Raw genomic sequence first — 15400 nt, 5'->3', positions numbered from 1 at the left:
TACATACAATTAGTCCCGTTACGACATGGTGGTGCCAGGGGTTTACAAAACATATTTACAAAAGAGATATACATGAGAAAAACATATAAGTTACATCAGATTATTGGAAGGCAACAAAGCACAGTTTACATTTTCAGTTCGACGAGGATTCCCTTCCTGTATTTTTTATTATTGACCACTTCTTGGAGGTCCCCGTCGATGGCTTGCAGTGAGGGCAGCATTTGCTTTGGCAGGAATCTGTCGGTTAGTACTAGCCGGTTACGGCTTGCTACCAGCTGTGCTGAAGACCAGAGATAAGGGGGAGGAATGAGCCAAGAGCAGTGATCCCAGAAGTTCGGTTCTGTAATTTGACCAGTGGCCATCTTGAGAGTGAACAGCAGCCTTCTTTCTCCGATGTAGGATCGGAGCCTGCGTAGTTGAAGGGCTTCTGCTAATTGCGTTGATCTGAGAGCTGGATGAAGGTGGAGTTTGCTGTTGGCCCATTTTAGAAGCCAGAATACGGCAGCCGAGGCCCATATCTCTGAAGCATACAGTATTGTTGGGTAAAGGATTGATACGATGTATCTTTTTACCAGTTGTGGGTCGGTGGTGTGGAGCAGCTGTTGTTTGGCAACCCAGCGTAGTGAATTCAGCCTCGACTGTATGAGGTTTACATGATCGTTGAAAGATAGTTTGGTGTCGAAAAGACCCCCAGATCTTTGTGCGTTTGAACACTTGGAACTGAGGAGCCGTTAAGCACAGGCTCCAATGTTATTGGGCTGCCCTTTAGTGAATAAATTATTTGTGCCGATTTTAGGGGTTTGATTTGGAGGTTGAAAATATTAAGATAGTCAGCCATGTCCTGCAGTTTGCTAGTGATCTGCTGAGTGGTTTCGGCTGCCGAGTTGGATGGTGATATCCTAGTAAGGAGTTTGACATTGTCAGCATATGTGATCCAATTGCACTTGTTGGTCACAAACGGCACCATGATTGCTGAGAAGAGAATGCCAGACAGGACCCCCCCTTGAGGCACACCGGCAGTTATGTGATGCGTGAAGGTCTTTGTTCTGATCTTTAGAACAAGGGTCCTCTTCGATAGGAGAGATTCTAGGAATCAGAGAACATCGCCGTGAAAATTGAAGTAGTTTTCTAAGAGACATAGGAGATTAGGTATATAGATGGCATCAAATGCGGAATGGAAGTCAAGATATATAACTGACAATTCCTGTCTTTGTTCAAAGGCTTCTAAGATGTGCAGAGTGGTTGTTGCAAGGTTAGTTATAGTTGACCTTCCTGATATCCCATATGTATTTGCTGAGGACTGTCACAGAGAATTTGATGGGTGACAGACGGTAGCAGTGCTTTCTCCAGAATTTTTAGCAATACAGAGGTGCAAGCGATGGGCCTATGTTGGCTTGGGAGCGTTGATTGTTGGTGCTTAGGAAGGGGCCAGACAGAGTACCTGTTCCACTGGGGGTGGAAAGAAATGAACTTTGAGGCATCTGTTGTATAGGTTGAGGAGTGAATTGATGATGGAGACGCTTAAGCATTTGATTATGAACTGGAGGATGCCATCGTCACCGGTGGTTGCTGTGAGAGGGAGAGTATTAATGGCCTGCATCAGTTGTTGCTTGGAAATCCAGATCGTAGCGAGACTATCAGTGGGATGAGAGCGGTTGGGGAGTGGCAGATTAGGTAGAGCTGGAGGTTGATTAGAAAATCTGGCAACATAGTTGAGCCAGTCAATTGGGTCGATGTTGTTGGAAGAACTAGCCTTTGTTCTGTAGAATGGTTTTCCCCTTTTTTAGGGTTCTTTCGAGGTGCTTTTTAATTGCAGCTGATTTGTTTCTGTTGAATTCGGCCCTGGCTTTGGAGAATGAAATGTGGTCTTGGACATCACTTCTTTAACCAGTGACTCCATTATTTTCCATGAAACACCAGTTAAACTAACAGGTCTATAGTTACTTGTGTCACATTTGTGAATTGAGGATACATTTGCACACCTCCAGTCCATGGGAACCTCCCCTGAGTCCAAAGGAGATCTCAGAATTATGGCTAACTGTTTGCGTACTTCCTTTGCTGCCTCCTTTAATATAACTAGATAGATCCCATCCACCACTGGTGCCTTCCTTATGTTTAACTTTAACAATTTTTCCTCCACTTTTCTCTCAGTTATTATAAAATCACTTAGCTCCCTGTTAGATTTTGATAAACTTCTAGTATTCCCCTTCTTTAATAACTCATGTGTGAATGTAGATGCAAAATACTCATTCAGTTTATCAGCTACTTTAGCAGGATCATCAATAGTGAAACCATCTATGTTAAACCAATCTGATTCATCCCTTTCCTTCTAGAGTTTATATAAGTAAAGAACTCTTTGCTGGGTTTCTTGCATCCTTTGCTAAAGATTTCTCTTAATCTGATTTGCTTGCCTAACCTCTTTTGTGTCTTGATTACAGACTAGCTTATATCTGTCATGCATTTTTCTTCTCTGCCACGAGCCTCATTAGTTCATCTGACATCCATTTTGGCCTAAACCTTGAACAATATTTCTTAGTTGGTATGAAAAGCCTTCAAGCCTAATAGCCTCCAAGTCCCTGAAGGCTTCCCATTTAGAATTCAATGTTGGTAACATCATCAGTTGATCCCACTTATAGAATTTAAAAACTGTCTGAGACCACTGTAGTAACCTTTACGAAAGCAAAAACCCTTCCCTTTACCCCCTGATGGTAGTTACTCTTTCATTAAATCCCACATCAGCACACTTTGAACACTGCCACCGAGTGGTTCCTTTATCTGGAGATTCTTAATGCATGACTTCTTACTATATTAACAGTAGAAGGAATGAGAATCACATTGGACCCCTGATGGTTCAATGTCGATGGTTCAACTGCTGAAGAATCTGTTTAAGGTTGTGAGAGATTGAATAGATATTTGCATATATGGAATTCTTTAGGGAAGGGGATGCCAGAAGTTTATGAAACTCTAACAGGGAACTAAATTATTTTGTAATAACTAAAAGGAAAGTAGAAGCGAAATTGTTGAAGTTAAAAGCAAGAAAGTCACCTGGGGTGGACGCAATCTATCCAATCATATTGATGGAGGCAGCAAAGGGCAATATGGCCTAAGTTGCCCTTGCACCAGAAAACACCACCACCACCACAGCAAAGGAAGTAAGCAAACCCTTGGCTGTAATTGTGAGAGCATCTTTTGATTCAGAGGGGTCCCAGTGGACTGGAGATGTGTGAATGTATCCTCAATTCACAAAGGGGGATCAAAGGGTGACATGAGTAATTACTGACCTGTAAGCTTACCTTCTCTTTCAGGGTATATAGTGCAGTCACTGGTTAAAGAAGTAATGCAGGACCATGTAGACAGAAGTGCAGTTATACTTCAGTCACCAAATGGGTTTGTTAAGGAGAGATCTTGTCTGACCAATTTTTCTGGATACCATTATGCAGTAACAAAGGAACTCAATGCAATAAATAATACTGCTATACTTGGATTTCAGTTAAGCTTTTGATGCTGTTACACATAATACTCTGCTGTGCAAGTTGGAGCAGTGTGGCATTAAAGACAAGTTACTGCTATGGGTGGTTGAGTGAGAGAAGACAGAGTTATTATCAATGGACTGCTCTTCATGGACTAATGTTATCAGTGAAGTCCTTCCAGGGTTTGTTAATGTGCCCATTGTTATTTTTCATATTTATTGATGATACTGATGAAGGTATATCAAGCTTAATGTGTAAGTTCGCAGATGATACAAAGGTTGGCAGAGTAGTTAATGACAGTAATGGCAGTATATTACTGCAACAAGATCTAGAAAAACTGGGGCAGTTGGGCTGAGAAATGGAAATTGAGATTTAACATTGAAAAATGCAAAGTATTGCATATGGGTAGCAGTAATCCCAGATGAATGTACCAACTATGTGGCACTACATTCAGGTTAGTAGAAAATGAAATAGACCTGAGGTAATTGTGCAGTCAGATATGAAATTCCCTGAGTGTTTCAGAAAGGCTGCCAAGAGAGCACATGGGATTTTGTCAATGATATATACAGGAATTTTGCTAACAGGGATAATGAGTTCATTATTTCATTGTATGAGCAACACTTAGAACTAGTATCAAATTCTTGATACCAGTTCTAAGTGTATTATACAAATTTTCCCATTTTGGGAAAATCTGTATATCCACCTAGGATGGTCTCGCAGAGATTTTATTTTTATGGCATACTGTAAAGACAACTGCTGATGACAACGCATCAATGGTGGATCACTGGCTTCCACATAAAGACTTTGGATGGACAAAGTATGAAATGTCCCTGTGGAAATTTCAATGGTTCTGTGGTGTACAGGATTGAGTCATCAGAGAATGGAATTTCTAGCAGAGGAACAGATTGGGGAACCACAATCAAGACTGGATCGGACAAGTGCTTGACAAAGGTTCAATAATCTGCTTCTATCTGCTCTCCAATAACTCAAACAGATAGCACTGAGTATTCTAAGACTTTTTATGCATTTTTCCCTGAGGTGGCAGGCATGGTGGAGGAACGTCAGCTTCTGATCAAAGATGAATCCCAAAAATTTTGTTTCTGACAGAAATTGCATTTTATCCAAGCCAGAGTTCAGAGTCAGGGTTAAGATTCCACTTGCCGTAAAAATGCACACAAATGGTCTTTTTGAGCAGAAAACGTAACCCCACTGGCCAAAGCCCAGAACTAAGGAGCAATTCTGAATGTCGCACTGAGAAAATTCCTCATTGAAAGGTCACATCATTTGTAGAACAATTATTTTTTATGGCATATCTATGTAACTAACTAATACCTGCTGGTCCTTGTAATCCTGGAGAACCTGGACGCCCTGGTTTTCCTCTTCCAGTGGGGCCTGGAGGGCCACGAAGTTTTGCTGTCAATTCCATAATCTGTTCTAATGATTAAAATAAAATATTAAATACAAAAATAACAGTTAGGTGAAAAGCAATACCTACATATTATGGCTCAGTATAATTACAAAAAAATTAAAATGGAATTTGAATTTTTTAAAATTCCGTATTAATTTTGTTGTGGTTTACTTTTTTTTTTTCAATAATGTAAAAAAAAAAAATATACCACAATACTTATGGCAATTTATATTTTTGCCAGCAACTTGCAAACAATTTCACTTTTTCACAGAAAATTTTTAAAATGCTATGCTTATATTTACCTCACAAAAATGTTTTTTGTTTAATTTTTATTAATTAATTTTCAATACTTATTGTATATTTGAAAACAGATAATGAAAAGACTAAAAATTAAAAATTTTTAGAGTTAGCAAATTTTATGGAAACTTTGTAAACCTTTTGGCTTCTTTCATGTGCACAGCTGCCAATTTCTGACTTTTGTAAACAGGAATTCATTGCAAAAAACAGGAAGAAAACAAATTTTTCAGAAAGTAGGAAATTTTTGTGAAGTCCACATAATGCACCAGAAATTAAATTTCACTGACCAGATATGCATAAATAGGAATCTTGAGTACAATACGTTTTCACACATTAACTTACAGAATTAACACAATATAATAGCGTAGCTTAATTTAATTTATTATGATACTCACCTTTTTATAATCTGCATTGATGTTGGAATAAATTGGATGATTTTAAATTTAAGTTAGCATGAATGAGTTAGGATTTAAAAAGAGAATTAAAATGTGTGCAAGGAAGTAGAAGTGCACGTCTTCGTCCTTGGTTGTCGATGTTGACATTTGAAACGATTTAAGTTATATGGTTGGAAACAGAAGGCCAATAGCCATAACAAGTGGCTTTCGTTTTACATGTCTTTAGTTGGCAATGGTAGAATGAGAGTAAACGCGTGTATTTAAGAAGACTAAGTTCCTGTGATGCTCCTGGATACACATGGGAATCTCAGGTGCATGAGATTCCAGACCGGTGCTATGTTATAGGGTAGTTTGGAATTTAATACTTGAAGAGTGGAATGGTGGCGAAACCATTCTATAACTAGGGCATCATATTGGAAAATTTTAAAGCTGGATTTTAATTTGATAATAGGAATGGCTGAATCTACTAAGGGGGGGTGTGGTTGTGGGATTGAACATGTGTTGCTAATTCGGTATTGGATTGTCCTGTCCTAAAGCTACTGTAGTGGTAGTACGCACGTGTGTTTGATGTTTTGGTAGAACCGTATTTTGTGGTGGTGCTACCAATGTAGCAAGCGTTACAGTTATCTTGACATTTTATTAAGTAGAATATTATTCATGTCACTAATGTGGTAATTTTGTGTATCTTTATATGAGTTGAATAATGAACCTAGTTTATTGTAAGATGAGAATATAAGGGTGATATCAGTACTTTTGAATAAATGGCGGAATTGGTTGGCAAAATTACTATGGTAAGGGAGGATAAAAAGGTGAGTATCATAATAAATTAAATTAAGCTACGCTATTATATTGTGTCAGTTATAAATGGTACTTTAAGAGATCTACAATTTTCGAACTTACAGAATTAAATATTTAAACATCAACTGATTATGTTTACTTTAAGAGAGATACTATTGCAGAACTTGCATCTCTTCAGAAATATTGTGTAAAAGTTTCATTTATAAAAATGGAACTGCTGTTCAGAGCATTTTCAAAGTTTTAGCCGAAAGAAATCTAAATACAGCCCCCCCCACCTGGTTAAAAATGTTCTGATACAATGCAATGAGAAATTATTACAATGCCATGAATGACTTGGAATAATATCATATTTCATGCATCCTTGTGTACTTGTCAGTTCCTTCACAAAGGACAGCCATATATCAATCCTTACTTCTTTCATAGTAACGTGTGTGTGTGTTTTATGGGGGTTTAGGGGGGGGGGGTGCATAAGCTGTAGGGGCTATAGTGTGCCTATTCATAGGAAAAAGCTAAAAACAAAGTTCAGATGTATCTTTCATAGTAGCATCTGGTTAGTACTCACGCTAACAGAAATGATGCTTCAAAATACCTATCGCTTTATGTAGTTCATTTTTGAAGACCACAAGAAGTATGGGAAACTTATTCAAAAAAATTTTCAAAATTTAAAATGATGCACTGTCAATTTCATCAAATGGCAGTGCATCATTTTTTTTTTTGCTATTCCATTATCAGGAAACACATTTCTGAATAATGTGCATAACTGATCAGCGTAACTCAAAAGATTATGAAAACAGATGCAAATAAACATTCAGCACATATGACATCATCATCATTATGAAATGCTATATCTATTTTTGCATTACTTTCAGCGCTATATGCTCTTTTATGCTTATTTGTTTGCAAATGTTCTGATTACATCATATTTCCTGCAAATTGAAATTAAAAAAAAAAATAATAATAATAATAATTACATATACAAAGAGTACACAAGGCAAACATGTTAATTATTTATTTTTTTTTTTTTTAGATTTTACATGGAAAATTTTGCATATACATCTAATGATATTATATATCAAATTTCTGTAGTGTCTTAATGAAAAACATTGTTACTTGGCTTTGCACCACAGAAGCACATTAATGCAATGACATTATTATTATTAGCAAATGATTCAAGGAAGCAAGCTCATAAAGCATTGGCCAAAAAAAAAAAAAACCAAACCCCCCCCCCCACTATTTCCTCAAATTTATTCGAGCTAGTCACTTTCACAATACCAGATGGTAGTTTTTCCCAACCATCAATTACTCTCTGGCTGGAATCAATGTTTTGCACATCTGTCCTGCAGTCATCCTTTTTCAGTTTATATCCCCTTGTGTGCATTGTCTCAGAAAGAGTTAGAATACCATCATCATTAAGTTTACTCAAGTCATTTAAAGCCTTTAATCAGGTCTCATCACAGATGCTTATTTTCCAAGGGCTGCACTTTGCAGAATTCAAGTCTCTGGTAAAAATACTCTTTGTTTCTTGACTTTGTTTCCTGACTAATCTGGTTGCTCTTCTCTACACCTGTTGCAAGTGATCCACATCTTTCTTAATATGAGGCTTCCAGACCTATATACAGTACTCAAGATGTGCCATAACCATTATGCAGCCTAATATAATGGAATAATGTCAAAAGTCCTATATATCTTTGATAGAACTGCCCCCATAAGCTGTTATAGCAGTCTGTCCAAACGGCTGAGAGAACTTCGTGTCAGACGGTACATTTACTCCGTGTACCTTTGATTGTATTACCATCTAAACAACACGTTACTCTAGAATTATTGCTGCTCATATGTAGTACCTTGAATTTACCAAAGGAATTGTTGTATTTGAGGTTTTTGGCACAAGGGCCTCTTGGGCCATATTGTGCCTATTCATGATTTAGGTATCACTGATTTCACATTATGATTAGATACTATTATGCAAATTTATGCATTTTAAATACTTAAACAGACCCTCGAAATTTGCTTCATTCCCAAGAATATGTGATAAGATTAAGGGTTCCTGCAAGTCGGAGAGGGAGCTAAAGCTGGATTTTCAGACAGATGAAAGTTGGGGACATTCAATCAGAATGTTTTATTGTTAGGCGCAACTGGCAAAAGAAACACTGAGGAGGAGTTTGTTTGTAATGTATGTAGGCTTTACGGCACAAGAGCAGCAAAGGCCATAATGTGCCTAACTATGGTTATGTTAAATACATAGTTATATCTGTATAGATGTTATTCAAGTTTATACTGTGTTGTACAGTTTTATCTGTTCGAGGAAACCAAAAATTTTGGTCATATGTGGCGTGTCTGCTAGGAGGTCAGAAATGCTGAAAGAGGTGTTCGTCGTGGAAAATGATGTAAAAATAGTTGTCGCTCAGTATTGTATTTGGGGAAATCAATAAGTAGATGTTGGACAGTGAGCTGAGTGTTGCACTTTGTGCACTGTGGGGAACCAGTGGCCACAAGCAGATAAAAATGTATCAGGTGAGTGTGGCCTATCCATAATCGGGCAAATACGACTTCGTGTGGGTTTTCTCCCATATGCTATGGGTTTTCTCCAAGGTTTTAGATCTTTTTTTATACAGAGTAGCTTATTGTTGCCTTCGTTCTGCGAGATGTGCTACCATTGTTCAAGACATCATTTCCTTACAATGTACTTGTAGTCAGATGTAGGTGTAGTAAATGATTGGTCTATAGGATCAGCAGCAGTTTTGGCAGCTAGGTCGGCCTGTTCATTTCCAGATATTCCAGAGTGACCAGATATCCAACAAAAGAGAACTTGTTGCTTCTTCTGGTTTATCTTAGTCAGAGTATTACAGTTCTGTATGAATAAGGGATTATCATGATTTATTCCACTGTATAGCTTGGATGGCACTAATGGAGTCGTATATAACACTGTGCACTATGGCTGTTGAGAGTATGCAATTTAAAGCTATGTGGTTCACAGAGTTCTGCAGTATAGCTGCTGCATTCAGTGAGGAGCTTCTTGGATATGGCAATGTTGGGAAATAATGCTACTGCACCATTGTGATTGTCAGTTTCAGATCCATCTGTGTAGATTGGTGTGTACCGGCCATGCTGGGGTCTCAGTGTGGCATGTATTTGTAGTATGCTCTGTTGGGACATGCTGTGTCTTCCCCTGGCTGTGAATGAAAGGTCACACAGCAGTATATGATACATCCAAGGTAGGGTTGTATGAGAGGCAGTAGGCTGTATCTTACTAAGGTCAATTTGCCAGTCAGTCTGTAGTGTGCAAAGATGTATACCATTTGAAGGTCTTATAGATGGGTAAGCTCTATAAAGGTTTTCCCATTTAGAAGAGAAAAGTCCATTCCAAGTGGGGTGATTTGGATGCCCTTTGAGTTTTGCTGAATAATTTAATAAAAGCATTTGTCTGCGTAGCTGCAAGGTTGTTTCATGCGCTTCAGCATATAGGCTCTGAACCGGTGATGTGTGGTATGCTCCCAGTGCAAGATGAAGAGCACTGTGGTGTACAGGATCAAGCCAATGTAAGGCGCTTGGTCTAGCAGAGCTATAGACTACTGAACTGTAGTCCAGATGTGACCGTATTAATGTACGTATTAGAGTGTTACATGCATTAATGTATTAGAGTGTAATGGTCAGCTCCCCATGTTGTGCCCGATAGAACTCTTAAGATATTAAGCTTTTTAAGACAGGAAATCTGGAACGATTTTAAATGTTCAAGGAAGGTGAGTTTTTGGTCAAATATCACACCAAGAAAGCGGACACTGGAGACAGCTGGTATGACTTGATTTGCTAGTTGAAGTTCTGGATGCGGATGTAGGTTACGCTTCCTACAGAAGTGTATTCCAATTGTTTTTTGGTGCGAGAGACGAAAGCGATTTTTTTTGGGACCATTTAGCTATTTTGTTGATGGCACATTGCAACTGTCTTTCTATCATTCGCATGTTAGGTAAATGGCAGGCGATACTGAAGTCATCAGTGTACAGTAGCGGTTCCCAACCAGTGGTTGGCACTAAAAATTCTGTAATGGCGTCTGCTTAGATTTACACCAGGAAGTGTAGGCCAGTTACTATTATTGGTATTAGTAATGATATTAGGTTGATCGAAAGATATCTAATAGGAATATTATGTCAAAACTAATAGAAATTTGGCAGGAAAGATGGAATTCCAGTGTGATTGGAGCTGTGATCAGGAGGTTTATTCCTGATGTAACTTTTAATGTAGATTATAAGAAGAACAAGTTGTTTAATTTGCGAATGGAGACTTCTTATTTATTAACTGTTCACAGATCCTTAAAGGGCAAGTTGTGCGAGCTAGGGATAGAGTCTGACCCGTATTGTGTTTGTCAAGCTTCAGAGACTTGGGACCATATGTTATTTGACCGTTCAGTTTAAGATCAGATGAGAATTAATCTTGTAAATATGGTGGTTGATTTATGCAGAGGTAACGAACATAAATTGTTATCTAGGTTTGAGTATTTTCAGACATTTCAGGAGTTTGCCAGAAGAGCTTTTCAGAAAAGGAGACAGCTTAATGTTCTGATTGGCAGTGATTAAGTTTTTGTTTTTTGTTTATCTATGCTGTCTCAGCCTGTTTTTTTTTGTTTTTTTCTGCTGGCATCTTATAATGTTTTTTTTTTTTTTTTTTTTTTTGTAGGCAGTCAAGGGTTTTTTTTATTTTTATTTATTTATTTAATTTTTTTTTTTGCTAGCATCACAAACTGATGATGTGGGATTTACTCTTGACTGCTTGCATATGTTTTTTTTTTTTTGTATTCCTGGTGTAGGTAGTAGGATGTGGGGAAGGAGACACTTATCAGTATTGTGCTTCATCCAATGGGTACGGAGTTCATGCACTGTGCACAGCCGGGAATAGTTAACCCAGACCCGGCTCTAGGGATGTGGGCACCCGGGCGATTGCCTCCTGGTGCCCATCGGGAGGCAATCACAAATTTGGTGTTTTCTCCCTAGTGGCAGAGTGGCTTTTTTTGCTATTGGTATCAAGCAGAATTTTGTTCTGCTTGATACTGATTATATGGTGGAGATGGACTTTAAGTCTAGGTGCCACCTTACATACATCAATATACCATGACTATGCTTAGATTTACATAGGTATATTATTGTAAACTACAAAATATAACTAATAATAAACAATAAAGTAAAATTAAATTAAATAAAAAGTAAAGAAATGCCAAAGAAAGAAACCACATCTCCCACAATTCCTTATAATCACTTTACTATCTTACAGTATATCATGTTAAATAAATATCTAAAATTATTTCTTGTCTAAATGTCTAAGAGTATGAAAAAGGTTGTTTATGCATGGGTAATGCGAGACATAATCAACCGATGCATGCATACTACCTGGGTAGTAGAAATGATGGAAGTTCATTACCATGCATAAACAACCTTTTTCATACTCTTAGACATTTAGTCAAGAAACATTTTTAGATTAAACCATGCAAACCATCAAGCATCTCTCATATTGTGGAGTTATACTTCATAACTTGACCACACCTTGAGTACTGAATACACGTCTGGAGGCCTCATTTTAAGAAGAATGTACAGCTGTTGGAATAAATAAATTCCAAATACCTGTCCAGCTCAGCCTAAATAAATTTAAGGCTGAGCTGGACAGGTATCTAGAATAAACAGAGGGTGAAATGGGAGCGGTTTTTTTTTTGGCTGATGCTGCATAAGCTTGCTTTCTTGCATCATATGCCTCTACTAATGCTAATGACCGGGTTGTGACTATTGTAACAACAGGGTACCTGCCTATTCATCGGTGGGTGGGCAGAGGTATCCACTGAGAATAAGTAACATTACTCTTGTCCACTGGTGAAGTTACTTATTCAAAGTAGTGCAATACTTCGGCAACTCATTGTGAAGGTATTCACAAAATGAGATATAATCAAATGATGTACGCATACTACCTGGGTAGTAGAAACGATAGAATTGCATTACTCATGCCTAAACAACCTTTTTTAAATAAATTGTTTTCCATGCTAATTTTTTTTTCATTCTTAATGATCATTGTTATGTATAGGGACTTTTTTTTTTTTTTTTTTTTAGAACCTATAGTACTTAGTACCATGCATAGGTTGAAAAGATGAAAGAAGATACTTGTTGACATTAGACTTTAATTCTCTGCAGATTGCAATTTTCAGGAAATACGTATGAAGGAAGGTTGTTCCAGAAAACAGAAGTTGAATGAATAAATGAGGAAGACGAAAAGATGGTTCTGTGGAATTGAACTTTGACAGTAAAAGGATGTTGACTGGTTGTGGCATGTTGACTGGTTCTGACTGCTTTGAAAGAAAGAGCAGGAATTATAGAAGCCAATTCAGAAAAACAGTGTCCATGCAAGTAACTATAGAAAAGGCATGCAACAGAAAGAGAACGTCTAAGAGACAGGGAGGGGGAGAGACTCTGTTACAGATGAGACATTAATTAACCTAACTGCCTTCTTTTGAATGGAATCTAGAGGCCTGTGAGAGGTTTTGGGGACACTGCCCCAGACGTAGGAACAATATTCCATAGTAGACCAGATTTGCAATTTCAACAGAATAAACAACTGTTTGGATGAAAAGTGATGCCAAGGGCGAAAGAGTAAAAACTAAGTTTTTTAGATGCAGAGGAAGCAATATTTGTAATGTGCTTTAGATTAGAAGTCAGAGTAATCTCCAAGCTCTTGCCTAGAAATCAGAGTGTCATCGAAGATAACCATAGGAGCAGAAGAATCCTTTTTGTGAGATATAAGACAGTGCTGACTTTTAGAAGGATTGAAATTAAGTTTTCTTTGCCCCACTGAAGAATTACCTGGAGATCCACATTTAAAGAATTGGTAGTAGATATTCGAGAAGTTAAACTGTTTGAGCAGGGCAGGGTTTCTCAAACTGGAAAGTTGAAAGCAATTTGCTATCATCGGCAAAACTATGGATAGGATTTCCGGTCAATGGAAGAATGCCATTAATATACAAGAGGAAAAGAGTAGGGGAAAGAACTGAACCTTCGGGAAACACCAGCATTAGTGGAGAAGTTAGAAGACAGAGAGCCGTCTACCATCACTCGCAGTGAGCGGTCACAGAGAAAGCTGGATACCCAATTACAAAGAACAGCTAGCAAACCATAGGGTGGAAGCTTATTTAGAAGACCTTTATGCCAAACACGATCAAAAGCTCCGGAAATGTCAAGGGCAATGGCCTGAGTTTCACCAAACTTTTCCATTGAATTTGTCCATAGATGGGTAACACATTGACCAGATGAAAGATTTCTAGATAGTTTTAAGAGTTGGCACTTAATTGATTTCTCCATTACTTTGGAAAGAGTAGAAGTAATTGTAATGGGATGATAAATGGATGAAAGGGATTTGTCACCCTTTTTGGGAACTGGCTGGATATGAGCAAATTTCCAAGCAGAAGGAAAAACATATTTGGAATAAGAAAGTGAGAAAAGGCGACTCATAACAGGAGTAAGTTCAGAAGCACAAGTTTTGAGAAATCAGACCTGGAGCTTTCTTATTATCAAGATTCACCAAAATCCTTCTGACAAAATCTTTCTGACCTTCATCCTTTTGACAGAAAACCACAGGATTCATTGAATGGAGCATACTGGGAACGCTTTGAGGTGATTTACCAAGATTATCAATACATGAGTTGGAAGAAAAATAGGATGCTAGCAGGTCAGCTTTATCTTTTGCTAATGTGGCAACAAAACCATCTGGTTTTGACAGAAGTGGGAACAGAGATGGGTAAAAATTGCCTCCAATAGCTTTGGAAAGACCAGAATGTTCGACTACCATTTGGACAAGAAGCAAGTTTTTTACTCTTAGCCTGTTTGAAATCTAGTTGGACTGACTAATAACTGCTTTACAAAGTATAAATAATACTTAATAATAATTTTTATTATTATGCAATGTCACTTATAAAAACGTAGTACTGGGAATATTTATAAATAAAAATCAGTACTATTATACGATTTCAAAGAATATAAGTTTAGGGGTTTGCAATAAAAATATTTATGTTAAAAGGGGTCTGCGAGTCAAAAAAGGTTGGGACTGCTGGCGAAGGGCAGTACATATTGTTTCTGGTAGGTCATTTGTTATTGAATTCATTATTATATTAAAGAGAGTGGCATTTGTATCCGTGTAATCCCAGATCATATAGATTTTGCATTATACCATATCTCCAAGCAGTGTCAAAGATGGCAAGGTGTTCTTTCCGAAGAAGGCGTCACGAATGTTTATTTCTATCTTAGAGCTTGAAGGACAGGGTGGATGCCCTCGAAGGATTAAAAGTGAGGGACCCATCAAGCTCTCAGCTGCTCACACAAATGCCAGAGCTTGCACTTGGTCATCACGCAACACAACAGCAGCTCCCAAGGCAGAATGCGCTGGTCCCAAAGGAACTAGTAGTTGTTGGTGACTCTATTGTCAGGGAAACGGAAAACATGCTTTGTAAAAAGGATAGGTGGAACAGGACCAGGGTATGTCTGCTAGGGGCAAAGGTTGATGATGTTGTAGAGCGGATATCATCTTTTAAGGGCACAAAATGTGATATAGTTGTACATGTTGGCACTAATGATATTAAGAGTAGTAGACCCGCAGAATTACTTAACAAGTACAGGTCACTGTTGAAAAAAAGCTGTGAATTAGGGTTCAATTTGAAAGTGTCTGCAATTCTGCCCAGACACGATAGGAGGGAGTATAGGATGAGGGCCCTGTCGATCAATTCGGTTCTGGAAAGATTGTGCAAGGCTCCAGGGGCAGAATTTTTTTCAGCCTGGTCTGTACTTGTTAACAGGAGAGACTGCTTCTACAGGGATGGGATACACTTAAATAGAAAGGGTGCAAGAACGTTTGCTGATGCTATTGAGGCAGTGTTAGGTGGGTCGGAAAACTGCTAGATTGGGGGGATACAAGGACTAATAGATTAACAGCCACTGGCAGAGGTGAAAGTGATTCTTGCACTGCTTCTATTGGAATGAGCCTGGAAAATAAGATGCAGGATATTTCAGAGACTG

At 38.1% G+C, this 15400-nt stretch overlaps 1 protein-coding gene across 2 annotated transcripts in view; it reads right to left on the bottom strand.

Annotated features, from left to right (window-relative positions):
* Positions 1-15400, bottom strand: part of LOC150081124 (uncharacterized) — a 1253880-nt gene that overhangs the window by 72971 nt on the left and 1165509 nt on the right. For both annotated transcript variants that reach the window (XM_090381132.1, XM_090381131.1), the window contains exon 38: positions 4803-4904. In XM_090381132.1, the coding sequence (XP_090237258.1) occupies positions 4803-4904 (102 nt within the window). The remainder of the gene's footprint in view (positions 1-4802; positions 4905-15400) is intronic.

The sequence above is a fragment of the Mastigoproctus giganteus genome, chromosome 9 (genome assembly GCF_048544385.1).
Source record: "Mastigoproctus giganteus isolate SK-2022 chromosome 9, ASM4854438v1, whole genome shotgun sequence".
Lineage (NCBI taxonomy): Eukaryota > Metazoa > Arthropoda > Arachnida > Uropygi > Thelyphonidae > Mastigoproctus > Mastigoproctus giganteus.
The sequence above is the reverse complement of the archived record's forward strand: the minus strand, read 5'-3'. Positions and strand labels throughout refer to the sequence as shown.